Source organism: Belonocnema kinseyi, chromosome 8, assembly GCF_010883055.1.
Source record: "Belonocnema kinseyi isolate 2016_QV_RU_SX_M_011 chromosome 8, B_treatae_v1, whole genome shotgun sequence".
Lineage (NCBI taxonomy): Eukaryota > Metazoa > Arthropoda > Insecta > Hymenoptera > Cynipidae > Belonocnema > Belonocnema kinseyi.
Genome location: NC_046664.1, coordinates 67,972,738 through 68,000,505, shown reverse-complemented (window position 1 = coordinate 68,000,505; position 27,768 = coordinate 67,972,738). Strand labels below are relative to the sequence as shown.

Genomic DNA, 27,768 nt, shown 5'->3' with positions numbered 1-27,768 from the left:
GAATACTTAAACTACGGAATATAATAATCAAAACTTTCTTACATTAAAATAACCTGATAAAACTTTCTTTAACACAAGTAAATTATATTATTCAAGTAACAGATTTGTATTCGTGAATTATTTTTCAGGATCCAAAAGAGTCTAAAAAGGAGGAGTCTAAAAAGGATGAGCCTGAAAATGAAGAGTCTCAGATAGAAAATTTTTCAGATGTATCAACGGTAAAACTAAGTCAAGTAGACTCGACCCCAGTCAAAAATATTGAGATTGTAGAAAAGATAAAAAAGAAAAGAACTGAACAAAGCAATCATGTAATGGAGAAAATCAGTGAACACGAAACATCAGGCGAGGGAAGAGTTTTGAGATCAAAAACAAACTCTCCAACAAAAGCCGCTCCTCCAAACGAAGCTACACCCAAAAAAGTTGATTCTCAGAAAAAAGCTTTGACAACCTCGAAGAAAAGTCCAGTAAAAAAACCATCTCCTCGGCCAAAAAGACTGGTTACACCTAAGAGGATTGAACCATCAAAAAAAGTAGCTTCTCTAAAAAAAACCGCTTTTCCCAAGATCACAATTTCTCCGAATATCTATAAAGCAAAATTGAGACAAACTAGTTTGAAATTTCCAGCTACCAGTCAAAATTCTCCAGCAACAGAAACTACAGAAACAATCAAACTTGATTATAATTCAAGACTTTTGAGATCCAAGGTTGTGACGAGCACTCCAATGGTATTTTTTCGAAAGGATGTGAAACGAGTCGTCGAACCTGACTTCGATTTGAGTGAAATTAAATCCAACGCGAATCCGGAGAAAAAACTTAAAGTTCAAAGTGTGGTTGTGGTTGAAAGAGTGGATGCAGTTAAACTTGCACGAAAACCGGCAGCTAAAAGTGGTATTCAAAAACCGAGTCAACTGAAAAAATAAGACAATCTGACTGAGGAACATTTACATAGAAGTTATGTATTATTTTCTATGAATTCATTGTACATATCAAGTCTTTTTTTCTTATTTTTTGTATTTACATTTAAAGTTTTGAAGAGTGAAAGTAGTAAGAGGATATGGAAAGTATTTTATGCATACTTTCTAAAGAATTTGATTTAATTATAATTAATGATAGTGATTACTTCCTATCCGTAACTCGTAATTATTATATTCTCAAATGCAGAGAATGAAAGTGGGTGAAAATTGAGAAAAATTGCTCAAATGAATGCCTGTGAGACTGTGCATAATAAATCAAAGTGAATTCTTGTGTAATTCAGTTTTATTTTTTTAATATTTTAATTTTTATCAATGTTTTTAACAGACTTCACAGCAAAAAGGCTCTCTAAACAGAAGATATAGGGCGATTTTAAATAAAAAAAATCATCGGACAAATAAATAAGAGGAAAGAAGAATGAGGTGGTTTTTCTCATTTTCATTTGCTCTTTTTTAATTTGAATTGCTTAACAGTTAAATTCGCAGTTGGAAACATTAATTTGTACCAAAAAAATTGTTTTTATTAAAAAAGTTAAATTTCCAACTGAACACATAAATTTTCAACTAAGAAGATTAATTTTCAAACAAAAAAGACAAATTTTCAACAAACTACATGGATTTGCAAAGAATCAGTTGAATTTTCAACTAAAATGATGGATTTTAAACGAAAGAATGTCTTTAACAAAACATTTGAATGACAAAAAAATTATTTTTAACTAACATTCATTCACAGCAGAAAAAGTTAATTATGAAACAAAAATTTAAATCCTCAACTACAAAAAATGAATTTTAAACAAAAAAATATTGATCAATAATAATAATATAATAATAATTATTAATTTTCTGCTAAAAAAGACAAATTTTTAGAAAAAATAGTTACATTTTCAACAAACGAGATGAATTTTGAACTAATATTATTATGAATCTTCAACAAAAAAAAGTGAATTTTTAACAAAGTAGTTCCATTTTCAATCAAGTGATTAATGACTTTTTAAACATCTATCAAACGGAATTAAATTAATCATAAAATTATAAAAATCTTTTTGAATTAAAAAAGTTTTTTAAGATCTTCCAGTTTCTTTTTTGATACTTCTGGAAATATTTTCAAATGTTTTAAAATCTTTTGAAATATTATCTGAAAATTAATTTTCCAAATTAGAAAATTATTTGAAATTTTCCCTAGGAGATTGAGCAATTTTTTTATTAGCATGAAACCATTTAAAAATTTTGAAAAGCTTCAAAGTTTTATTTCCAAATCTTGAAAAATTTACGTTTCGTTTGAATTTGTTTAAATTTTTAAATTTTAAATTGTTTTTATAGTTGTTTCAAACTTTCTAAATATTTTCTGAAATTATTCAAACTTTTTCTAAAATGTTTGAAAAATCTTTCAAAAATAAAAAAATAGCCCAAAATATTCCAGATTTTTTTTCAAGATTGAAATCTTCTGGAAGGTTTTTGAAATTTTATAAAATTTATTTTCCAAAAATCATTCGAAAGTTTCGCAGAAACCTTGAGAAACATCTATTTGTTATCTCGAAACCTTTCAAAATCTTTGATAGGTTTTTTTTTAATCTTGGATAATCTTTTATGACGGTTGTCCAAATTTAGGTGTTGGATTCTTGGTTTGATTTTCAGGAATTCTATATATTAATAGGGTGATTTTTCACAAAAATGGCGGCAAAATAAGAAAATAAATTCTTTTTTAATAAAATTAAACTAAAAGTCCATTTTATACCGTAAAGTTTGATATGCAAATTAGTTGGAATTTGAAGCAAAAAGATGAATTTTTAACAAAAAAGTTGAATTTTTGTTAAGAAAGTTAATTTCTAAGCAAAAAGGTAATTTTTCTGACAAAATAGTTTAATTTTAAACAAAATTTTCAACAAAACAGGTGAATTTGGAACCGAAAGGACGATTTTTTTGACAAAATAGTTGAGGAACTTGTGAGAGGAATTTCAAATGAATAAAACGAATTTTCAAAAAAAAGCAGTGGAATTTTTAACCCAAAAATATAAATTTTCAATTTTTAAAAAGTTAGATTTCAACTAAATAGTTAAATTTTCAACCCAAAAAGACGAATTTTTAACAAAACACTTGAATTTCAAAGAAACAAAAATTACATTTCTGCCAAGAGATGAATTTTCAGACGAAAAAGACGAATTTTCAACAAAAGGGTTTCAACCTGAACATGTGAGTTTTCAACAAAAAGGTGAGTGTTCAACTAAATAGTTAAATTTCTAGAAAAAAAAAAAAAAACAAATTTTCAAGAATACTGTTGAATTTAAAAAGAAAAGGATTAAATTTTAGCCAAACGAGACGAATTTTTAATAAGACAGTTTGCTTTTTAACCAAGCAGGATGACTTTTTAACAAAACAATATTAATATAAAGGTTTATAAGATTATATATAAGATATAAGATTTCACAGATAAATTTTAATTTCAACAAAAGAGTTGAATTTTCAACGGAAACAGATTTTTCAATCCCGACAGAAAGCGTATTTCAATTGCATTGTTGAATTTTGAAGCGAAAAACACGATTTTTCATTTTTTTAAACACGAATTTTCATAAAAGAAGTTTAATTTTCATCAAAAAATTAAGTAATTTCAACCAAATAGATGATTCCTCAATCGAAATATATTAATTTTCAACCAAATAGTTACATTTAAGGCAAAAAAGGGATGAATTTTAGAACCGAAAAGAAGAATTTGCATCTTATAAAGATATCTAGATCAAGAATGAAAAAAAAAAACAAATTGTGGAGTTTTCAAGCAAAAAAGGCAAATTTTTAATCTAAACAGTTGAATTTTAACAAAACAATTGAATTGTTTATCAAAAGAGGTGAATTCTGAGCCAAAAAATATAATTAGATTTTACAATAAAAAACAATTCACTTTCAAGCTTAATAGTTCAGATTTCTACTAAAAAAAATTGACATTAATAACATTTTAACTTAAAATAAAGAAGCATGCATTTTCAAACGGAAAAGTCTTTAATCTTGAAAGAAAAAAAGTTTCAACTATATTGAATTTTAAACTAGAAAAATATTATATTTCTGTCAAGAAATTTATTTTTAAAATGAAAAGGACAAATTTTCAACCAGAAAAGATGAATTTTTAACAAAACAGTTGAATTTTAAAAGCAAAAAACATTATATATTATTATATACTCAAAAGAAAAAAGCGAATTTTCAACAAGAGAGTGGAGATTTCATCTAATAAGAAAGATTTTTCAATCCTGAAAGAAAAAAAAATTTCAACGACATTTTTTAATGTTATTACGAAAGAGACGAATTTTCAAGAAAACAGTTGAATTTTAATCAAAAAGGATAATATTACTGCCAAGCCATACATTTTCAAACGAAGAAGACGAATTTTCAATTAAGAAAGACTTTCCAATCCTGAAAGAAAAAAAAATTCAACCAAACTGTTGAATTTTCTAACTAAAAATGCGAATTTTCGAGAAAAAAGCCAGTTTTCAACCAAATAATTGAATTTTCAACACAAAACGACAAATTTTCAACCAAGATTGATTTTTCAGTCCTGTAAGAAAACAAATTTAAACCACATTTTGGAATTTCAAGCGAAAAGACGAATTTTCAACCCAAAAAACGACTAATTTTCAACAAAACGGTTGAATTTTAAACCAAAAACCATTATATGTCTGCCAAGAGATAAATTTTCAAAAGAATAAAGCGATTTTTCAACAAAAGAGTGGAACTTCCAACTAAGGAAGATTTTTCAATCCTGAAAGAAAACAAATTCCAATCATATTCTTGAATGTTCTACACAAAAAATAATTTGTAGGAAAAAAGTTGAATTTTAAACAAAAAGGATTAGTTTTCTTCCAAGCGTTTAAAAACTGATCTTTTTGGTTAAGAAATGACTTCTAAAGTTGAAAATCTAACTATTTATTTGAAAATTCGTGTTTATTTTGCTTTCCAATTAAAAAAAAGTATGTTCTTTAGTTGAATATTTATCTTTTTGTAGAAAATTTTTTCTTTTTTGAAAATGCATTTTTTTGATGTTTGTTGTTGAAAATTTAACTATTTTGTTTAAAAGTCATTTGTTTTGTAAAAATGTAACTATTTTGCTAAAAAATTTGATGTTAAAAATGAATATTTTAAACTGAAAACTTAAATATGTAATAAAATTTTCATTTGAAACCCGTTTTTTTTTTTTTAGTTAAAGATTCGTCTTTTTGGAAGAAAATTATTCTTCTTATTTGAAAATTGATCTTTTTGGTTGAAAATGAATTTTGTTTTTTTGAAAATTCAACTATTTTGCTGAAACTCCATTGTTTTTTGGTTCAAGAAGTTTAAAAATGGTTAAATTGAATTTGCAACACAAAAAGACGAATTTTCAACAAAGCAGATAAATTATTAACCAAGATGGATGATTTTTTAAACCAAATTTAATTAATTTCCAAAGTAACAGCTGTATTTCAACAAAAAAACACGAATTTACATCAAAACTGAAACTTCATCCAAAAACAATGTCATTTTGAAAAAATATTAAAATTTTTATCCAAAAGAGATGAATTTTAAACAAAGAAATAATATTAGACCTTCGAATTGTAAATAATTAAATTGAAACCTAAAACTGTTGAATTTTCTTATTAGGTTCTATAAATTCAGTTAATGTTTAAGCGAAAAGGGCAAGTTTCTTAAAAACAGGGCAAATAACAGAGGAAGAGTGTGAAGTCTGTTTTTAGTGTCCTTTTTTACTTAAAGGATTCCTGACTTGAATAGATCGAAATTGCGCAAAAAAAACGGAATTAAAACGAAGCGTGTACAAAATGTGAATCCCGTTGCGGATATTATTTATTTAAAAAAAAGCTGGTCACAAAATCGAACATCGTTCATGTTTCACAAATAAACTTACATGCGAATTTTTCGACATTAAATCCGACAGTGGGTACTATGTCTATGCAACGGTCTTCCTCGCGTTTGAAATGATTTATGACCGTCGACTTACCACTATTATTCAGGCCAACTACCAAAACGTTTACTTCCTTTTTCCTCAGTCCTAAAAGATTTGCGAGACGGTCAAAAAAGCCCATTCTCGAGCCTTTCGCGTTCACTACTGTCTGTTTCATAAAACATGAAAGTCAATAATCACATTGTGGGATCGTTTGATGTATTAGGGGGTGGGAATTCCCCACCCTTCGAATACTTAACCTTGAAATTCAATCAATTTATAAAATTTCTTTACTAAACTTTTATTACTAGCAGTTGTTACTTTTTGACCAAGTGGAAAATAATACGAAAGAGGGATTTTCATTGTATCTTGTATTTGTAAGTGGGCAAATTATCGTTTTTTTAATTAAATGACAATTAATATTGTTTATTTTGATGGTTCGGTATGAGTGGATGAGAACCACTGTTCAGGCGAATCTGAAGTGTGCGGGCGCGTGTGTTAAAATTGCCATGCCTTTCAAGAAGGGTATAAATATTGGGAAAAAGTGTTGATTATTTATGACCGATAATTAAGGTTTCTTTGAGCTACTATTTGGATATATAGACAACATTAATTACGTGCTTGCAAAATGGTAAATATCTATATGAAATCGTTATTTAAGTTATAGGTTATGTTGATCGAAACTTCTTTCCCGAAGTGCAGATTAATTATATAAATTTGTATGTTTTGCAGTAGAATACTCATTTTAGGGCATAACAATATTCTGCAAATGTAACTGGTGATATTAAATTATATTTAATGCATTTCGTTTATGAAAATGAATGATGCTCCGAAAACACATGTTTTGAGTTTCTTTCGGATTTCTTGATTTTCCTCAGAGAATTTTTAATATCAGTTGAGTGAAATTTGCAGTAAAAGCATACATTTGTAGAAAATGTCTCTTTTATGATAGATACATTCACGCTAAAATGAAAATAGATAAGTGACTGTATTTTATAGGTTATAGTCTCGGATTCACGCCACTATTGACACTTTTTTTGAACGATGCAACTATTTTGCTACAATTTGAGAAAAGTTACACTAATTTCATTATTTGCTCACATTGATGGCTAATGCAACTATTTTTTCAATTTGACTTTAAACCAATTTTTAATCTTTTTCGCTGGATTCTCTAAAATAACATGTGATCTATCTCAATCTTCAACAATTTTCCAAACATCTGAAGGTATTTATAAAATAGTATAGGGTATTTTAAACATATCAAGAGATTCCAAAGGATATTTAAAGATTTTCACTAATTACAGTGATTTAACAGGATTTTACAGGTTTCAAAGCTTTGAGATTATTTGAAAAGATTACGAAGGATTTCAATGAATTTCAAATTATTTCAAGGGATTTCTAAAATTTAAAAATTATTTACAACATTTCAAGGGATTTTTAAAAATTACACACGAGTTCAACTGATTCAACAGATGTTAACTTAGTTAATTGATTTAAAAGGACTTTATACGTTTTAAAAGCTTTTCGAGAATTTCAAAGGATTTTAAAGGATTTGAAAACATTTCGAGGCATTTCGAAAATATACAATACAGGATTTCAACAGATTTTAACTGATTCCAGTGATGTCAAAGGATTTGATAGGTGTCTAAAGCATTTAGAGTATTTTAAAAGATTACAATGGATTTTAGAGAATTTCAAAGAATTGCAAGGGATTTCAAAAGTTTACAAAATATTTCAAGGGATTTCTGAGATTAAGACAAGATTTTAATAGATTTTAACTGATTCCAGTGATTTAAAATGATTTTTATAGGTTTTCAAAACTTTTAGAGTATTTAAAGAGATGAAGAAGGATTTTAGAAAATTATGAAGGATTTTAAGCTGTTCACAAAGTTTTTAAAACATTTCAAGGGATTTATAAAAATTACACAAGATTTTAACTGATTCCGTTGATTTAACAGGATTTTGTAGGTTTTCAATTAGAGTATTTTAAAAGATTCCAACGGATTTTAATGAATTTCAAATTATTTCAAGGGATCTGTAAAATTTTAAAAGTGTTCACAAAATGTCATGGATTTTTAAAAATTACACACAAGAGTTTAACAGATGTTATTTCAAGGAATTTAAAAGATTTCAAAACATTTCAAGGGATTTCTAACAATTACACGAGATTTAAAAGATTTGAAGGTGATTTACAGAATTTTCACTGATTTTAGCGATTTAGCAGGATTTTATAGGATTTCAAAAAATTTAAAAAGATTCCAAAGAATTTTGTGTAATTCTAAGGCAGTAACTATTTCTAACGAAAAATCAGTGAAAAATACTGGTATTTCTGTGAATAATTCCTGATTCTCAGTAAAATTCCACTTATATAGGCGTTTTACCAAACCTACGTAATTTTATAAAATTTCGAAGGACTTTCTAGAATAAATTTTTTTATGGATTTTAAAAGAATTAAAATATTTTTGGGCATTTTACTAGATTCTAAATTTTTCAAGACATTTCATCAATTTGTAATGATTTTAAGGAGATTTAATGATTTTCTAGAGAATTTTAGAGTAAATGGAATTGTAACGAATTTTATGGGGTCTCACGGATTTCTAACATAAAAACATTTTTCAAGGAACTTTAAATTATATTAAAGATTTTACGATGATTTCAAAGGATTTTAAAGAATGTAGTATATTCTAAAGCATTCCTAGGAATTTCATGAGATTTCTAACAATTTCTTAGGATTATAAAAAAGTTGTAAGGGATTTTAACTGTTTTTGTTAGATTTCAGAAGACTAAACAAATTTCCAAGATTGCAAGAATTTTTTTGGTATTTACAAAATTTCAAGGGATTTCAAAGACATTTTGTAATAATATTAATATTTATAATATTTATTTATTTATTCAGGTTTTAAAGAGAATTTAAAAAGTTTCATAAGATTGTAACGAATTTATGTCGATTTTAAGAGATTAAAATTATTTTAGTATTTTCTAGGGATTGAGTTTTGAACAGATTTCAAGTAATTAAAAATATTTCGAAGGGCTTTGTCAGGTTTTATGAGACTACGCGATTTCAGGAGATTTCAAAGATTTTGAAAGATATTACAGATTTCAATTTCAATATTTTTTCCTAGCTTTGAGTACATTTTTGTAGGGATTTTCAAAAATTTTTAAGGAGTTTCGGTATATCTTCAAAAATTTGAAGAAACTTCATGAGATTTGAAAATTTTGAAGCCTTTTTAAAGAATTTCATAGGATATCAGAACATTTTAAAGGATTTTTAAAACGCTCTGAGAAAATTCAATTTTAATATATGAAAAATAGCTTCTGCTAGATAAATTATTAATAAAAGCTTATAGTTCATTCGTAGAATAGAGTTAAAGTGTCAGTCCTTCTGTTTGAAAAGAAAGAAGTTAATACATATTTTAAGTAAGGTCAATTTTTTTTACGTAGTTTTGAATTTCACAAAACATTATTGTTTACGGAAAGAACGTTTGAAAGTACATATTTTCAAACGTTTTATATTTTTTATAGTGCAAAATAAAAACAACCACATTTTAATATTAAAAAACAAACTGTTTTAGAGAAAAATCGTTCTCTCTTTTTTTTTTAATTCAACTGATCGTTTCTATTTAAAAAATTACATGCGTTATTGAAAAATTCGTTCTTCTTGGTTTAATTCAACGGCTTTTAATAAAAAATATTTTTTGGTTGAAATATAAAATATTACATTTTACTTAGTTTGTTGAAAATTCAACATTCTGTTTAGTTTAAAATACACTATTTTTGTGAAAATTAGGTTTTTTCCATTAAACATTGATTAACCAAACATTTAACGTTCCATTTTTTGTTAAAAATTCGCCACTTTTAGTTCCAAAATCAACCATTTAGATGAAAATTAATGTATTTTATAAAATAAATTTGTCTCTTTTGCCTGAAAATTCAACTATGTGTTTGAAATTTATCTTTTTTTTTAGAAAATTATTCTTCCTGTTTGCAAATTTATTTTGGGTGAAAATTCATTCACTTGGTTAAATATTCAAGTACTTAAAAAAATGCATTACTTTGGTAAAAATATATTTTTTTCTTATTTGAAAATTGAATTATTTTTTTCAAATATTCTTTTTTTCCTTTAATATTGTTTTCTTGACTGAAAATTGAACTATTTCATTTTTGGTTAAAAATTCTTTTTTTTTTGTTTTGTAAAATTCATTTCATTCGAAAAAATGTATCTATTTTATTAAAATTCTTTTATAATTGATTTTTCAACTTAAATGTTAAGTATTTTGTTAAAGATTCATCTTTATTGTTTAAATTTAACTGTAGTTTATTTAATATTAAAATATTTTTAGGTAGGAATATAAACTATGCATTTGTTCGTTGAAAATCCCCTTTTTTTAGATAAAGTTATACTACTTTGTTGGGAAATAATTTTGTTGGTTAAAGATTTATTAATTTATTTGAAAATTCATCTCTATGGCTAAAAATTCAGCGATCCTATTGAAAAATTCGCTTTTTTGGTTAAAAATTAATTATTTTTAACAGAAAATTGATCTATTCCATTTTTTTTTTAATTTTTTGTTTTTCAATTAAAAAGGTACTTATTATATTTTATTATTTTCATAGTTATTTTATTATACTTTATTATGGGAGAGTTAACCACGTATCTGTTCGGATACGAGTCCTTACAAATTTTAATTTAATAAATGAAAAATCGCCTTTTTTATACGAATTATTAATAAAAGTTTATAGCACATTTGTAAAATAAAATAAAAGAGTATGTTTTTAACAAATAGTAGAATTTTCAACTAATACAGATAAGTTTTTAGCTAAAAATTAAATACTTGAATTTTCAAAGTTCTAGTTAAAAAAGGTGAATTTTCTACTAAAGGAAAACGAATTTTCAACAATATAAATAAATAAATTTCATTTGTCCATTTTTGGTTAATTTTTTGTTTAATTTGACAATTTTGTTAAAAGTTTCTTTTCTTTCAGTAGAAAATTTACCTTTTTTAACTAGAACTTTGAATATTTAGTTAGAAATTTATGTTCTTTGTTAAAAATTTGTCTTTCGAATAGAAACGTAATATTATTGTTTGAAACTTCCATCATTCTGGTTGAAAATTGAAATATTTAATTTTTAGTTCAAAATTTATTTTTATTAGTTGAAAATTGTACTATAAACTTTTATTAATAATTCGTATAAAAAAGGCGATTTTTCATTTATTAAATTAAAATTTTTTCAGGGCTCAGATTCGAACAGATCGCGGTCTCTGATAAGTGGTTAACTCTCCCATAATAAGATAATAATAAAGTAATAATAAAAATAATAATAAATTACAATAATCGATTTATAAATTATAAATACAGTAGACCTTGCTCAGATAGGAAACGAGTTTCATAATTAATTTGATGCACTTAAAAATTTAAAGTGTCATCAATTAAGCAACGCGTTTTAAATTTGTTTCAGCCGAAGGGAAAGTCGAAAAAGTTTATCGACAAGAAGAATTCAGTCACATTCCAACTGGTGCATCGTTCACAAAAGGATCCTCTCGTAGCCGACGAAGATGCTCCCCAACGTATTTTCATGCCCGTTGAAGATCCACAAACAGCCAAGCATCAGAAGAAAGTTGAAGCTGGAAAGAAAAAGGAAGAACTCGAAAAGTTTGGAATTTTCTACGACGATGATTACGATTACATGCAGCATTTGCGCCCTGTCGAAAGATCCCTCGAATGGGAAAGAGTGGAGAACCCCAACGACAGTAAAAAGGAAACTGAAAAAGAAAAACCCAAAATTAGTTTGCCCCCAACCGTGATGGAATCAGAAGAACAGGAAGAAGTGGGTCTTCTCAACAGAGCAATACCAACAGGACTTCGGTTAGATTTAGATCCTGATGTAGTCGCTGCTTTGGACGACGATTTCGATTTCGAAGATCCTGAAAATCAGCTGGAGGATGATTTTCTCGATTTGGCTGGCGGTGTCATAAAAGAGGGCGAAATGGATGAAAATGGTAAATTGAAAGAATCTTATAACTAAGAGATGGGGAAATGACCGGGAACCTTATTGACAGGAAAAAAAAGGACTCGGAATTTAATTTAAAACCGGGAATTTTACTTCTGATCACAGAAAAATTAAAGTTTTCATTATTTCAATCATTTTTTTCAATTTAGAAAAGTGATTTCTACTTTTTCTATAGTCGAAGATTTTTCAGATTATCTCGGTTTAATACAATCAAATCATAATTTATTTGATTTATTTAGACATTAAAATAGTTTTAAAATTTATTTACTTTGTGGAAAATTCACTTTTTTAAAAATTAATTCCTTCAAATGAAACTTTGAATGTATATTTTGATTGAAAATGAATCTTTTCTTATTCAAAATCAGGGTGTCTAGTGACCTTGAAAACCTGGAAGTCTCCTTGAAGTTTTTTTAAACCTTAAAAACCTGGAAATCTCCTTGACTTTTTCAAAAAAATCTTAAATTTTAATTAATCTTTTCTTTTAAAAAAGTAATTTTATCGAAATGCGAAAAGTAATTTTAATCTTTTAGCCTATTATGAAAGTAACATCTTGTTTAGAAAAAATCTTGCTGCTGAAAATTTTTTTATTCGTCAAGATATAATTTATGTTTTGTGTATTTCAGAATAAATAAAGATATTTCAAGGCACAAAGATTTAAAAACTTTCAAATGTTTTCAAAGATTTTTAAAAACTTCAAAATTTTTTAGGAGATGTCAAAAGATTGCACAAAAGTTTCAAAGATTTCATAAAACATTCATAAAGATTTCAAAACAATACGAGAATTTAAAAGATTTCAACAAGGGTGCAGTACGTCAGATTTCAAGGATTTCAAACCATTTTAAAGATTTTAAACGATTTAAAAAAGTTTGACAAGATTTCAAATGATTACGAAAGATTTCTCAAATATTTTAAAGAATTCTTAAGGATTTCAAAATATTTCAAGAATTTCAAAGATTCCAACACCACCAGATTTCAAGTATTTCAAAACATTTAAAAGATTTGTAATGATATCAAAAGATTTTAACAAATTTGAGAAGATTTGAAAAAATTTTAATAATTCCAAACAAACAAAAAAGATTTCATGAACAAAGATTAAAGAAACATTTCAAAAATATTTCAAAGATTTTATAAAGATTTAAAAAATTTTCACAAAATTTTCGTAGATTTCAAAGCTTTCAAGGATTTAAAAGATTTCAACAAGGGTACAGTACAACAGATTTCAAAGATTTAAAAAAATGTCAAATATTTTAAACGATATCAAAATTTGTTATAAGATTTTAAAAGATTTAACAAATATTTCAAATATTCCAGTGATTTTAAACGATTGCAACATATTTCATAAAGATTTCGCAAATATTTCAAATATTCCAGTGATTTCAAACGAATGAAAAATACTTAGGAGAAGATTTCACAATTTCTTTAAAGAATTCATAAGGATTTCAAAAGATTTCAAGAATTTCAAAACATTTCAAAGATTTTAAAAGACTTCAATCATTTAAAAGATACAGAAAAGATTTCGCAAACAAAGATTAAAGAAAGAGTTCACAAAGGTTTCTAGAATTTTAAAGATTTTACAAAAGCTTTGAAAAATGCCAAAAGATTTCACAAATACGACTCAAGTTCGCAAACAATTAAGAATTTGTTTATTTACGATTCGGCTGTCTTTAGACATTTTTGGCCAATAAAAAATGAAATGGCTCATTTTATACATGTATGACAAACGTTTATTTCATTATTTGATGTAAAAAAGAAGACCTGGAAAATTTTTATTTCTTGACCTGAAAACCTGGACAAGACCTTGAATTTTGTTCCTAAGAATCGCTAGACAACCTGAAAATTCAACAATTTAGATGAAAATTTTTCTGTTTTAATTGTAAATTCATTTTCATTTCTTTATTTGAAATATGAGCTGTTTGATTGAAAAATGTTTTTTTTTATTTATGAAAAAAAAATTTTTGCCGAAAATTGAACTATTTTCTTAAACAAAATTTTCTTTATGGTTGACAATTATTTTGTTTTTTAAATTGAAACTAACTATTATTCTAGTTGAATATTCCAAAATTTTAGATAAAAATTCATCTCTTTGGTCAAACATTAATTTTTCGACTAAAGTTTTAATTATTCTATTTTTATTTGAAAAATTATCTTTTTAGTTGAAAATTCATATTTTTTGGCAAAAATTAATCTTCTTGGTTTAAAATACATCGCTTTGATAAAAAATTTAATTCTCTAGTTAAAACTTCACCTTTCCGATTTAAAATCCAACTATTCAAGTTAAACATTTACAATTTTAGATGAAAATTCATCACTTGGTTTGTTAATGTAACAATTTTCTTTAACGTTATTATTATTTTTTTAAAGTTAGTTTTTTTTGTGGAAAGTAATTTTTTAACCGAACATCTTAATTATTCCAATTGAATATTCCGTAGTTTTAGTTAAAAATTCTTCTGTTTGGTTAAACATTAATTTTTGAATTTAAAATAAAATTATTGCAGTTTTGATTGAAAATTGATCTTTTTTAATCAAAATTACTTTGTTTGTTGTTGAAAATTGAACTATTTATGTTAAAGATTCTTTTTTTAGTTGATAATTCGTCTTTTAGGTTGAAAATAAAATTATTTGGTTGAAAGCTAAACTCTTTTGCTAAAACTTAATTTTTATTGTTGAAGATTCATCATTTTAATTAAGAATTCATTTCTTTGGTCGAAAATTCAACTACGTTGTTGATCATTAATTTGTTTAAACTAAAAATTCAACTACTCCAGTAGAAAAATGAACTATTTTGCTAAATTTTTGTTTTGTTAAGAATTAGATTTTTAAATGAAAATTTAACCATTCTATTTTTGGTTAAAAATAAATCTTTTTTGGATGAAAATTCAACTATTTGGTTAAAAATTGATATTTTTTTTTAGAAATTAAACTACTTGTTTGAAAATGTATGAACTTTGTACAAAATTCGCCTTTTTTGTAAAAAATTGTTATTGTCGAAAATCGATATTGTTGGAATAAAAATTCAACTATTTAAGTTGAAGATTCATAATTTTAGTTGAAAATTCATCAGTTTCTTTGAAAATTAATTCCTTTAACTGGAAATTTTAATGTCGATTTTTGTTTGAAAATTGATCTTTTCTTGTTCTATACTCAACCATTTGGAAGAAAATTGGTCTTTTTAAATTTAAAATTGGACTATTTCATTGAAAATCCACATATTTTGTGAATAATAGATTTTTTTCTGTTAAAAATTATCTTTTTCTTTGCAAGTTAATCTTCTTGTTTAAAAATACTTCTTTTCGGTTAAAAATTCAAGTATTGCATATAAATATTTATCATTTTGTTTGAAAATTTATCTCCTAGTTTGGAAATAAAATTATCTTGTTTAGTTGAAAATTCGTCTTGTTTGGTAGAAATTATTCTTCTTGTTTAAAACTTCATCTAGCTGGTCAAAAATTCAATTATTTTAGTTAAAGATTCAGCATGTTAGTTGAAAATTCATCTTTTTGGTTTAAAATCCAACTATTCCAGTTAAAGATTTAAAATTTTCGTTGAACATTTAACCATTGTTTAGAAATTTCGTTTCTTTGTTGTTGAAACTTAGTTTTGTTTGAAATTAATTTTTTGAACTTCAAATTTAATTATTTAAGATTTGGTTAATAATTTAGCTCGTTTAGTAAAAATTAATTTTTTTTTTGTTGAAAATTCAAATATTCTAGTTGAAGGCTCACCTTTTTGGTTAAAAATTCAACCATTATAGTTGAGTCATCATTTTAATAATCTATAAAATTGTGGATTGAGTTGAGAAATAAAGTCCCCATTTTCCTTTTTTCTCAAGAAATCTTTTATTCAAAATATTTTTGGTTGAAAAGTATACAATACATTTTTGGTTCAGAATTCATCTCGTTTGATTAAAAATTTTACTATTTAATTAAAAATTTAATTATTTTGTTAAAAAATGCAATTATACGGTTAAAAAGTAATCTTTTTTTGTCGATATTTTTTTCTTATTTTTTGGGTTAAATGTTGAACTATTGTTGATGATTTATTTTTTTATGATTCATAGTCTTAGTTGAAAATTCATCTGTTTGGTTGGAAATTGAACTATTTTGTTGAAAATTCTTTTTTTTTTGTTTCGAAACATCTGGCTGATTGCACCGAAATTTCAATATAAAAATCCGTTTTTCCAGCTCAACTTATGCCGTACCGAAAATCTATTCTAGTTTCGGTTGAATATTGATTTTTTTTAAAATGGAAATGGATCTTTTCTAGTTGAGTGCTTAAAATTTTGGTTGAAAATTGATATTTTTGGTTGCAAATTGAAATATTCTTGGTTAAAAGTTAATTTATTTAAACGGAAATGTTTTGTTAAAAAGTAATCTTTTTTCTGGTCAAAAACTCAACTACTTGGTTGAAACTTGGTTAAAAATACGTTTTTTTGTTTGAAGATTAATATCTGGTTGAAAATTTAACAATGATATTTTTAGAAAATTAATTTTCTTGCTTCATAAATCATCTTTTGGGTTGAATTCTAAACGCTTTTGTTGACATTTTGTTTAAGATTCACCATTTTAGTTGAATAATGTCCTGTTTGATTAAAAATATAACTGTTTTGTTGAAAATTTTTTTTTTATATTTAATTTTTTTAAACCAAAAATGTCACTTCCATTTTTGGTTGAATATTGATATTTTAAATTAAAGATTGATTGTTTATGGTAATTAATCAAGTATTTTGTTAGAAATAGTTTTTTTTTCGGTAGAACATTAATCTTGTTTGTTGAAAATGCATTCTTTTTGGTTAAAAATGCAACTTCTTGTTAAAATACTTTTTGAAAAAATAATTTTTGTTGTTAAAGATTTCTTCTTGATTGAAAGTTCGTAACTTCGGTTAAAAATTGTACTATTTTGTTAAAAATTCGTATTTTTGTTGTTGTGAATTAATTTTTCTAACTTAAAATGTGACTCACATTTTTGCTCTGAAAATTGAACTTTTCTAGTTGAAAATTCATCTATTCGGTTAAAAAATTAATTTATTTTGTTGTAAGTTGGACTTTTTGGTTGTAAATTAATCAGCGTGAGTTGAGGCCTTAAATATGTTGAAATTTCGTCTTTTTGATTAAATTCAACTGTTTTTTATTTTAAATCAAAATCTTTTTTGGTTGATAAATCAACTATTACAGGTTTCCCTGAGACTTTATATTTTTTTGTTTTAAAAAATCAACTACTGGGTTTAAAATTAACCTACTTGATCAAAAAAGAAAACAAAAATTAAACTATTTTTATGAAAATTTAATTATTTGGTAGAAAATAAACTTTTTTTTTGAAAAATATTAATTTTGGGTGGAAAATTCAACTGGTTTGTAGACAATTCTTGTTTTTGACTTCAAAATACAATAATTTTGTTGATAATTTATGTCCTTTGTTAACAACTCGTTTTTTATGATTAGAATAGTAATTTTCTTGATAAAAACTTATTCTTTTTGGTTGAAAATTCTGCTATTTCTGTTAAAGATTCATCTTTTTTTGGCCGAAAATTCAAATACTTGATTGAAAGTTCAACTAACTACATTAATAAAAATGATTCCTTTAAGATTTACCTCTGGCTTAAAAATGTTTTTTTTTCAGAAATTCGGTTTTTAGTTTAAAAATTAATTTTTTTATTTGCAAGTTCAACTGTTCCATTTTTGTTGGAAATGTATTCTTTATAAGTTGAAAAATTTAATGTTTGTTTAAAAGATCATATCCTTTTTGTTTGCATTTAACTGGCTGGAAATTTTCTTTTAACTGATTATTTCACGATTCCATTTTTGCTTCAAAAAATATATTTTTTAGTTGAAAAAATCAATTATTTGGTTAAAAATTCATCTATTTGGTTCAGGATTCAATTACTTTTGTTAGAAATTCATTTTTCTTTTGTTTAATTGAAGTGGTTGATCATTAAGAGTTCATCTATTTTGTTGAAAGTTCGTCTCCTTTTCTTAAAAAACTGGTTGTTAATGCAACCTTTTCGTTAAAAGTATTATAAATAATAATTTTTCAGATTATGAGTTTGATGAAGAGGACGAGGATTACGATGACGAATCAGAATTGGAAGATGATTCAAGCGGTCATATGGAAGTTTCCGGCGAAGAAGGAGACGAAGTCGCTAGTCTCAATGGAAAACAATTTACTTTCAAAGACGAAGAAACAAGATCGAGGTTCACTGAATATTCGATGAGCAGTAGTGTCATAAAAAGGAACAATCAACTCACTTTGCTGGACGACAGATTTGAAAGGGTTTGTGTTTACAAATTGGCTTTAAAAATATTGATGTGGGGTTTAAATTTACAAAAAAAATTCCATTTTTATTCAGTGTTACCAAATTTACAACAATTTTGTACTTATACTCAGAGTTCATTCTGTTACAATTTTATTCTCTATAATCTAATATTAAATGAAAAATTTATTTTTACTATATTGCGAGGCTTTACAGATTAATTTTCTACAAAATAGTTGAAATTTCAACAAAATAGTTACACAAAAATTTTTGTTTTAAAGTAGTTCATTTTTTAGTCATGTAGTGGAATGTTTAACTAAGAATTTATTAGTTGATATTTGAACCAACAAATATTATAGTTTTCAATCAAAAACCGATGAATTCCGCCAAAAAGACGAATTTTTCTTCAAAACAGATTAATTTCTAAACTTTTAGACTTTAATCAGTTAGAATTTTTCCCAATTTTGATCAATGACTGAATTCTAGTTATGAAGCAGTTATTTTAGCTTGTAAATTAGTAAGTTTTACTGATTTATCAGTAAAAAGCGGATTTATAGCTATATTTCAGTCACTAGTTGATATTAGTAAACAATTTATATATTTTATTGAAAATTCGTACTTTTTGGTACTAAATTAATCTTGACGGGGCTGTAAACTGATCTTTTTGGTCAAAAATTAAAGTATTTGGTTCAAAATTTATTTATTTTTTAAATTAAAAATTCATGATTATAGTTGAAAATTCATTTCTTTGATTAAAAATTTTACTATTTTGTTGAAAAATTTTTTTAAGCAATTGTTTTTACTGAAAATGTAACTACTTCGTTTTTAGTTAAAAATTTTTCTTCTTTGCTTGAAAATTCAACTATTTAATTGAAAATGCGTGGATTTTTGTGAAAATTCTATTTTTGTGTTTAAAAATTATTATTTTTTTAAACGTAAATTTAACCTTTTTATTTTAGGTTGAATATTTATGTTTTTTTTAGTTTTTGGTAAAAAATTAATCTTCTTGATTCAAAATTCATTTATTTGGTTAAAAATGTATGAATTTTGATGTAAATGCATCTTTTTTGGCAGAAAATTAATTTTTAAGTTGAAGAATTAATCTTTATGGTTTAAAATTTATACTTTTTATTCCAAATTAATTTTTAAAAAGATTGGAGATTCATCATTATAGTTGAATATTAATTTCTTTGCTTAAAAATTAAACTTTTTTGGTAGAAAATGAATGTTCTTGATTTAAAATTCGTTATTATGATTGATAATTCATCATCTAAGTTGAAAATTCATGCCTTTAGTTAAAAATCGAACTATTTCGTTAAAAATTCTTTTTTTCTACAATTTAATTGTTTGTATGACTAAAAATTTAACTACATATTCCATTTTTGGTTAAAAATTGATAATTTTTAGTTGAAAATTCAACTATATAGTGAAAATTCATGTATTTTGTTGAAAATTTGTCTTTTTCGTAAAAAGTTAATCTTTATGGTTGAAAATACATTTCTTTGGTAAGAATTGAACTATTTTGTTGAAAATTCGCATTTGTAGTCGAACATTTTTTTGAAATAGAAATATAACTTTTTTTATTTATGGTCGAAAATTTATCTTTTTTCATTGAAAATTCATATATTTTGTTGAAAATTCTTTTTTTTTTTTGATAGAATATTAATGTTCTTAGTGAAAATTTCATCTTTATGTTTCACAATTAATTTTTTTGTTAGGAAATTGAACTATTTGGTTGAAAATTTGTAGTTTTTTTACTAAAAATTAAATTTTTAATTGTAAATTTAACTTTTTTGGTAACAAATGAATCTTCTTGTTTTAAAATTCATTATTTAGGTTAAAAATTGATCATCTTAGTTGAAAATTCATGTCTGTGGTTAAAAATTTAACTATTTTTTTGGAAATTCTTGTTTTTCAATTAAATTTCTTATGATTGAAAAGTTAATGACATATTTCATTTTTGGTTAAAGACTTCTCTTTTTTAGATGAACATTCAGCTATTTGGCAAAAATTCATGTATTTTGTTGAAAATTCATTTAATTGCTTAGAAACTTTAATATTTTGATCCTTTTTTGTTTAGCTAAAAACTAATTTTCTTTTGCCTACAATTCAACTACTCCGTGTGTAGTTGAAAATTGATATTTTTTAGTTGAAAATTCATGTATTTTCTTGAAAATACATCTTTTGGTTAGAAAAGCAATCTTCTCGGTTGAAAATGAATTTTTGTTGTTAAAGATTTATCATTTCAGTTGAAAATACATTTTTTCGGTTAAAAATTTAACTATTTTGTTAAAAATTCATATGGCTTGTTAGAAAAATATCTTATTGAAAATTTATCTTTTTCGTTGAATATTTTAAAAATCTTTTTTCAATCTTTTTTAAAGAAAATTCATGTATTTTGTTAAAAATTGATCTTTTTTTGGTAGAAAATGAATCTTCTTGATTTAAAATTCGTTATTATAGTTGATAATTCGTCATCTTAGTTGAAAATTCATGCCTTTAGTTAAAAATCGAACTATTTTATTAAAAATTATTTTTTTCTACAATTTAATTTTTTGTTTGACTAAAAATTTAACTACATATTCCATTTTTGGTTTAGAATGATCATTTTTAGATGAAAATTCAACTATTTGGTGAAAATTCATGTATTTTGTTGAAAATTCGTTTTTTTTTCGTAGAAAGTTAATCTTTATGGTTGAAAATACATATCTTGGTAAAAATTTAACTGTTTTGTTGAAAATTCGCATTTGTAGTCGAAATTTTTTTTTTACTAGAAATATAACTGTTCCAATTATGGTCAAAAATGTATATTCTTTCATTGCAAATTCATGTATTTTGTTGAAAATTCCTCTTTTTGGATAAAAAATCAATCTTCTTGGTTGAAAATTATTATTTTTTCTTTGGTTAAAGAGTCCTCATTTAAGTAGAAAATTCATTTCTTCTGTTAAAAGTTTAACTATTCTGTTAAAAATTAATCTTTTTTGTTAAAAAAATATCTTGTTAAAAATGTATCTTTTTGTTTGAAGATTAATTTCTTTGTTTGCAAATGTAACCTGAAGGAAAACTTTATAACGGGCAGGGAAAATGAAAAATTGGCCAGGCAAAAGTTAGGGAATTTTGAAATTGGTATTTTCTAGCAAACCCTGTTTTTTAAATAATGCGCCTTAAGTTAAATTGTATTGGAGGTGGGTATCATAAGAGGCCAAAGAGGGTGATTTAAGAGGTATTTAAGATAATGTTTACCACAATTTATAATTTGAAATTATTTTCCTAATTTCAAACAGCTGTACGCGCAATACGATGATAATGAGATTGGTGCACTCGACTGCGAAGAAATTGAAGGCGATTGTGACACAGATGTTGATCAATTGCTCCAACACGTAGAGAAAGCGAAGAAAGAGCAAAAGGAATTCGTAAGTTTGAATTTCATAGCACAAATTTCATAGAGTTCTTAAGTTCATAAAGTTAATTTTATTTGTGTGGTTAAAAATCGTAGTTATTTGGTTGGAAATTAATCTGTTTTGGTTGAGGATTCAAACTATTTTGTTGAAAATTCATCTTTTTTGGCAGAATCAAACTATTTTTGGTATATAATTAAAATCCTTTTTGGTTGAAAATTCAACTAATCAGTTGGAAGTGGAACAACTTTGTTCAAAATTGATTTATTTGGTTGATGATTGATCATTTTAGTTGAAAAACTTTTTTTCTTCAAAATTCAATTATTTATTTGAAACTTAGGTTTTTTTATTGTTGAAAATATTATTTTAAACAAAAATCTTATTCGTATATGTTTGGTTCAAAATTTATCTTCTTAAGGTGAAAATTCAAATATTTGTTTTAGAATTCCTCTATTTCATTGAAAATATGAATTTAATGGGAGAATATTTAATATTAGTGGTGACTAATTAATGTTTTTGGTTAAAAATTTCTTTAAAAATGCTAATATTTCGTTAAAAATTAATATGATTTGTTAAAAAAAAAAAACTGTTCGATTTTTGTCGAAATTTCATCTTTTTTTATATAAATTTAAACTTCTTGGTTGAAAATATTATACTATTTCGTTGGAAACTTACTTTAATTTTATTGAAAATCATTTTTTTACTAAAAATTTAACTATTCTATTTTTAGTTGAAAATTTATCTGATTCCATGGTGAACATTCAAATATTTTTGGTTCATCTTTTTGGTTAAAAATTAATTTCTTTGGTTCAAAACTGAATTATTTTGTTTAAAATTCGTTTTTTTTTTGGTTTAAAATTTATTTTACCAACTGAAAATTTAACTATTTTATTTTTTGTAGAAATTTGATCCTGTTAGTTGAAAATTTACTTTAGTTATTCCATTTTTTGTTGAAAATGTACCTTTTTGGTAGAAATGTCATTATTTTGTTTCTTTTTAGTTCAAAATTATTACTTTTTTAAAATCAAGGATACAACTATTCCATTTTTGTTTAAAAGTGTATATTTTAAATTTAAAATTAATGAATTTTGCTGGAAACTCCTTTGTTGTTGTTGAAAATTTACTTATCTAACTGCAAATTGAACTATCCTATTTTGGGGGTAAATTTATCTTTTTAGTTGAAAATTTATATATTCTATTCAAACTTTTTTTTTTCTGGTAGAAAATTCAACTTTGAGGTTTAAAATTGTAGAATTTTTTTGAGAAATAATTTTTTTGTTCGAAGCTTTTATTGTTTAATCTGATGATTTAATTCTTCTATTTTTGGTAAAATAAAATATATTTTTTGTGTGATCTAACATTTTAACTTATCTAATTTTGGTTGAAAATTTATCTTGTTTAGATGAAAATTCTTATATTTTGTGGACAATTGGTCTTTTTTGGTAGAAAATTAATCTTTTGGATTGCAAATTCAACTAACTATTTGATTAAAAATTCATATTTTTTTCGATAATTTATCTTTTTCAATAGAAATTTAACCATCTTGGTTGAAAATATTATACTATTTCGTTGGAAACTTACTTTAACTTTATTGAAAATCATTTCTTTACTAAAAATTTAACTATTCTATTTTTAGTTTATCTGATTCCATGGTGAACATTTAAATATTTTTGGTTCATCTTTTTGGTTAAAAATTAATTTCTTCGTTAAAAAATCTAATTATTTTGTTTAAAATTCCTTTTTTTTTGTTGAAAATTTATTTTACCAACTGAAAATTTAACTTTTTTATTTTTTGTAGAAATGTTATCCTTTTAGTTGAAAATTCATGTATTTGGTTGAAAATTAAATTTTTTTTAGTTGAAGATTGATCATTGTAGTTGAAAATTTATTTTAAGGATTCTATATTTTTTGTTGAAGATTTACTTTTTTGATAGAAATGTAATCTTTTTCATTAAAAAATTCTCATTTATGTAAAAAATTTAACTAATCTTTTTTTTTGTTCAGAATTTATTTCTTTGATTGAAAAAATACTATTTAGTTGAAAATTCTTTTATATATATATATAATTCGTCTTTTGGGTTGAAAATTGCACTGTTTAGTCAAAAATTCATATGTTTAGTGGAAAACACATCATTGTGATTAAAAACTAATTTCATTTATTGAAAATTTGTTTCTTTTAGTTCAAAATTATTACTTATTTCAAGGATGCAACTATTCAATTTTTGTTTAAAAGTGTGTGTTTTTAATTTAAAATTAATGAATTTTGCTGGAAACTCCTTTTTTGTTGTTGAAAATGTACTTATCTAACTGCACATTGAACTATAATATTTTTTGGGGGGTAAATTTATCTTTTTAGTTGAAAATTTATATATTTGATTGAAACAGTGTTTTTTCTGGTAAAAAATTTAACTTTTGGGTTTGAAATTGAATTATTTTCTTGATAATTAATTTTTTTGTTTGAAACTTTTATTGTCTTATATGATGATTTAATTATTCTATTTTTGGTAAAATACAATTTTTCTTTGTGTGATCTAACATTTTAACTATTCTAAGTTTGGTTGAAAATTTACCTTGGTTAGATGAAAATTCTTATATTTTGTGGAAAATTAGTCTCTTTTGGTAGAAAATTAATCTTTTGGGTTGAAAATTCAACTATTTGGTTAAAAATTCGTATTTTTGATTGAAGTGAAAATTGGCTTTTGCGAGTTCTTGGCTCTTATTGTGATTTTGTTGCGGTTTGTAAAAATGAAAAATGTGTATCATACATACAATGCTACTTCCTATTCGCAATTATACTTATTTTTAACGCTTCAATTAGATTGAGTTAATAATTAAATAAAAATAAAAATAAATTATTGGTTCGCTCCAACTGAAAAGTTGATAATAAATTGAAAAACTCGGAAAAATCGCGGCTTTTTAACTTTATATTAAGAAAAAATGGCAAAAAGAAGTTAAAAATTATTTAATTAATTTATGCAAATATTTAATTATCAATAAAAAGTAGAATTATAAACCATTTGCAATTACAATATTTTTACTTATAAGGTTTTATTAAGATCCTTTAAAATATTCTTAAGGAGGTGTCATTTAAAAAATAAGTTTTAATTCATATTTTATGGCTAATTGTAAATAAAAGTGTTCAAGTTCAACTTGTCGCACATTATTTGAACATTCTAAATAGCATTCACAAAAATGGCCAAGCATTGTAAGTAATTCCAGACCTAATTCAGATAATGATTATATATTATTTTAATGCTAATTTATTAAACTTGAATTTTCAATTTAATCTAAATTAGTTTCAAAAGTTTGTCGAGACGTACAGACTTTAAAAAATGGCACTTCTGTAATTGAATTTTTAAAACTTTTTATTAAATAATAAATGGTGAAAATCATTTTTAAAAAAATCGCCTGTCACCAATCTCTTAAAAATTTAAGAAGCATTTATTTAAAAAAAGTAAAGGTCTGATAAAAACTGTAAATTAAAAATTGATAATTCTATTCATGATTCTTTTTACGGGATAAGGTTTTCTTTTTAATTTTCCTGCAAAAAGAAGTTTCGAAACAATAAGTGTTTATGCATAAAAAAGAAAGTTCAGTGTCAATCAAAATATCATTCCAGTACGCCATTTTTGTATAAATAGCGAGTAAACCTTTGTTGAATTCTATAAGAGTTCGCTAATTTCTTTGATCTATTTATTTGAAATACATCATTATATTTAAGGCCAAGATTGTATAATTTACCTATCTCGTGCCAGACATTATATATAATGCCTAGGGATTACATAGAATGCCTGGGCAATGTATATAATAAATGTTCAATTGCACACTTTTCCTAAAATGCCCAGGCATTATATATAATGCCTATGGATTACATAGAATGCCTAGACAATATTAATTTCAGGCTTTGAGAAGGAAATTTATGTCAAAAACTGTACGTGTGATAAATGTAATAATAATATGTACACTGCTAATATAATAGGGTATCAAATTCTAAGCTTTATTTACCTCAATATTTATTAGAAACTGAAAAAATAATTAAAATTAGCTCATTAGCATAAAAATGCAATTCTTGGCTGGGATGGCCCTAATTATTGGCACTCTAGTCATATGAAGATGAAATAGTGAAGGAATCATATTAAAGTAAACTTTAATAGTATCACTATTAAGTGAATAGTGAAGAGAAACATTGTTTATCAATTATTTTTCATTTATAAACAAATAGTCTGGCTTAAATTACTTAATTATCAGCATCTGTCTAGTCTAAATTTAGAATTAGAATTAGTAGAATTGGTTTTTTTCGAAAATTGATTTTCTTTTTTGTTAGTGTCTTTAGCATTTAACTTTCTTTTTTTAGTAAATCCTTCAGCAGAATCAATAAGATCGTTAATATTTGAAAATTGATTTTTTTTTAGTTCATAGTCTTTTTGGTTCCTAACTTTTTTCTATTTCTATCTTCTTGGTCTTTTCCTGAAATTTAATTTCGCCGTTTTCGTTTTTGCTTTTTAACTTCTTTAATCTTAGTTTTATATTTTTTTCATTTTACTTTTAATAATTTCTAATCTCCCCATTCCTGCGATGTTAAAACATAGATGCCTTTTGCCTTAATAAGATTAATGAGACTGATTTGTGGTTAAGTGTACATCGCTAAATTGCGAATTTACTCTTATTTCTGAATAACATATATCACTAAATATAATTACCTACTTAATTCTTTAAAGTACCGCTTTAGTAATTTACTTTAAAATATTGTTTTTTCCTTTGATTCGATCTTTGATTCTGAATTTTACACAACAATAAACGAACATAACCATACTTTTTCCGATTGTCAAGAATAGCTAACCTAAAAATTCTTGGCAGCCTGGAAACAAGGCTGAATTTTGTATTTTTAGAACACATAAATTATTGTTTAGCATAAGATGAATACATATTACTACGAAAAAATGTCTGCACTATTTAAAAAAATTAAAAACAATTTGCTATTTATCTCTATTCTCTGATTATTTCATAAAATCTAGAGAAGGGTGCCAAAAATTGGGGGGGGGGGGGGCAAGAATTGATGCTCTCACCCTACTTTGTCTAAAATGGCCAGGCATTATATATAATGCCTAGGGATTATGTACAGGGTGATTTTTTTAACTTGAAACTTTCAAATATCTCGAAAAATAGGCACTCTATGAAAAAATGTTATGTATCAAAAGTTTCAGGTTAAAAGCACCATCCTGTATAATGCCAGGGGATTATATAGAATGCCTAGGGATTATATATAATGCCTAGATTATATACTTTGCCTGGAAAACATATATTATTATGATCCATATTTCAGCAAAGCGAGACCAAAGATATCGCAAAGTTGATGAAGGACCGATTGAAGCTAATCGAACAGGAAAATCCAAATTCCGATGACGAGCTGGATCTCACGAAACTTGTCGTAGAAGCTCGAGAGAGGGACAAATGGGACTGTGAAAGTATTTTGAGTACCTACAGTAACATCTACAATCACCCGAAACTTATCCACGAACCAAAAGGTCCTGGGAAAATAAAAATTGATTCGAAAACTGGAATTCCGAAGGATGTGTTGGGTTCTGGGAAATTAACTGCCAAGAGTTTGGCTCAGTTTGATTCGATGAAAGAGAGAGAAATGCAGAGTGGACCGCAATCGGTCGCAGAAACTATGAGGTCGGTTGTAAGTGTACTGAGTATTAGGCCCAAGGACGAGGCGCCAGAAGAGAGAAGAGAGAGAAAAAAGGCTCTGAAAGAGTACAGGAAAGAGAGGAGGATTGAGCGGAAGGCAAATACCGAAGCGTTCAAGGAAGAGAAGATCAGACAGGAAAAGATTCTGCTGAATAACAAGAAAAATGTTCAAGGAAATCGGCTATTTTAAGGTTTGAAAGTAGAATAGTTTTCTGTACTATATAAGTTTATAAGAAGGGCGTTAATAATTTGATAATGTTTGATATAATATATAGAATCTGGCAGATTTATAAGATTGAAGTCTAGTGCGATTTTATTTGGCCCACATTTTCTGATATTGTTTTTTTTTTAGTTTTCGATAATTATTATTGCCTGGAGGTTCCTGGAATTTTGAAAACGTTCCATACATGATGATTTTCGGTGGATTTTTTTGGTTTCATAAAATTGAGTACATTTGCAATTTTAATAAAAATGTGAAAAAGATATAAATTTAGTATTTTGAATAAAGGATATTGATTACTATAATCTTTTTT

The 27,768-nt window shown here is 25.1% G+C and overlaps 3 protein-coding genes across 5 annotated transcripts in view; 2 read left to right on the top strand and 1 right to left on the bottom strand.

The window, feature by feature from the left end:
* Nucleotides 1-1,250, top strand: part of LOC117177896 — a 16,576-nt gene extending 15,326 nt beyond the window's left edge. The window contains exon 6 of the mRNA XM_033368967.1: nucleotides 129-1,250. Within this exon, the coding sequence (XP_033224858.1) occupies nucleotides 129-920 (792 nt within the window). The 3' untranslated portion in view covers nucleotides 921-1,250. The remainder of the gene's footprint in view (nucleotides 1-128) is intronic.
* LOC117177898 (ADP-ribosylation factor-like protein 6) overlaps nucleotides 1-6,105 on the bottom strand; it is a 27,664-nt gene extending 21,559 nt beyond the window's left edge. Inside the window, exon 1 of one of the 2 annotated variants that reach the window (XM_033368970.1) lies at nucleotides 5,854-6,105. In XM_033368970.1, coding sequence (XP_033224861.1) covers nucleotides 5,854-6,067 — 214 coding nt within the window. In that variant the 5' untranslated portion in view covers nucleotides 6,068-6,105. The remainder of the gene's footprint in view (nucleotides 1-5,853) is intronic. The other variant, XM_033368971.1, reaches the window with a different exon arrangement.
* LOC117177897 (protein LTV1 homolog) lies at nucleotides 6,102-27,768 on the top strand. Of its 2 annotated transcripts, XM_033368969.1 has the most exons (6): nucleotides 6,102-6,520; nucleotides 11,348-11,888; nucleotides 17,931-18,166; nucleotides 21,431-21,559; nucleotides 26,868-27,426; nucleotides 27,588-27,768. In XM_033368969.1, exons 1-5 carry the CDS (start codon nucleotides 6,518-6,520, stop codon nucleotides 27,423-27,425), a joined length of 1,467 nt encoding a protein of 488 aa, XP_033224860.1. In that variant the 5' UTR covers nucleotides 6,102-6,517; the 3' UTR covers nucleotide 27,426; nucleotides 27,588-27,768. The 2 variants fall into 2 exon arrangements, with proteins under 2 accessions (XP_033224860.1, XP_033224859.1); XM_033368968.1 differs by lacking the exon at nucleotides 27,588-27,768 and having other exon boundaries at nucleotides 26,868-27,535.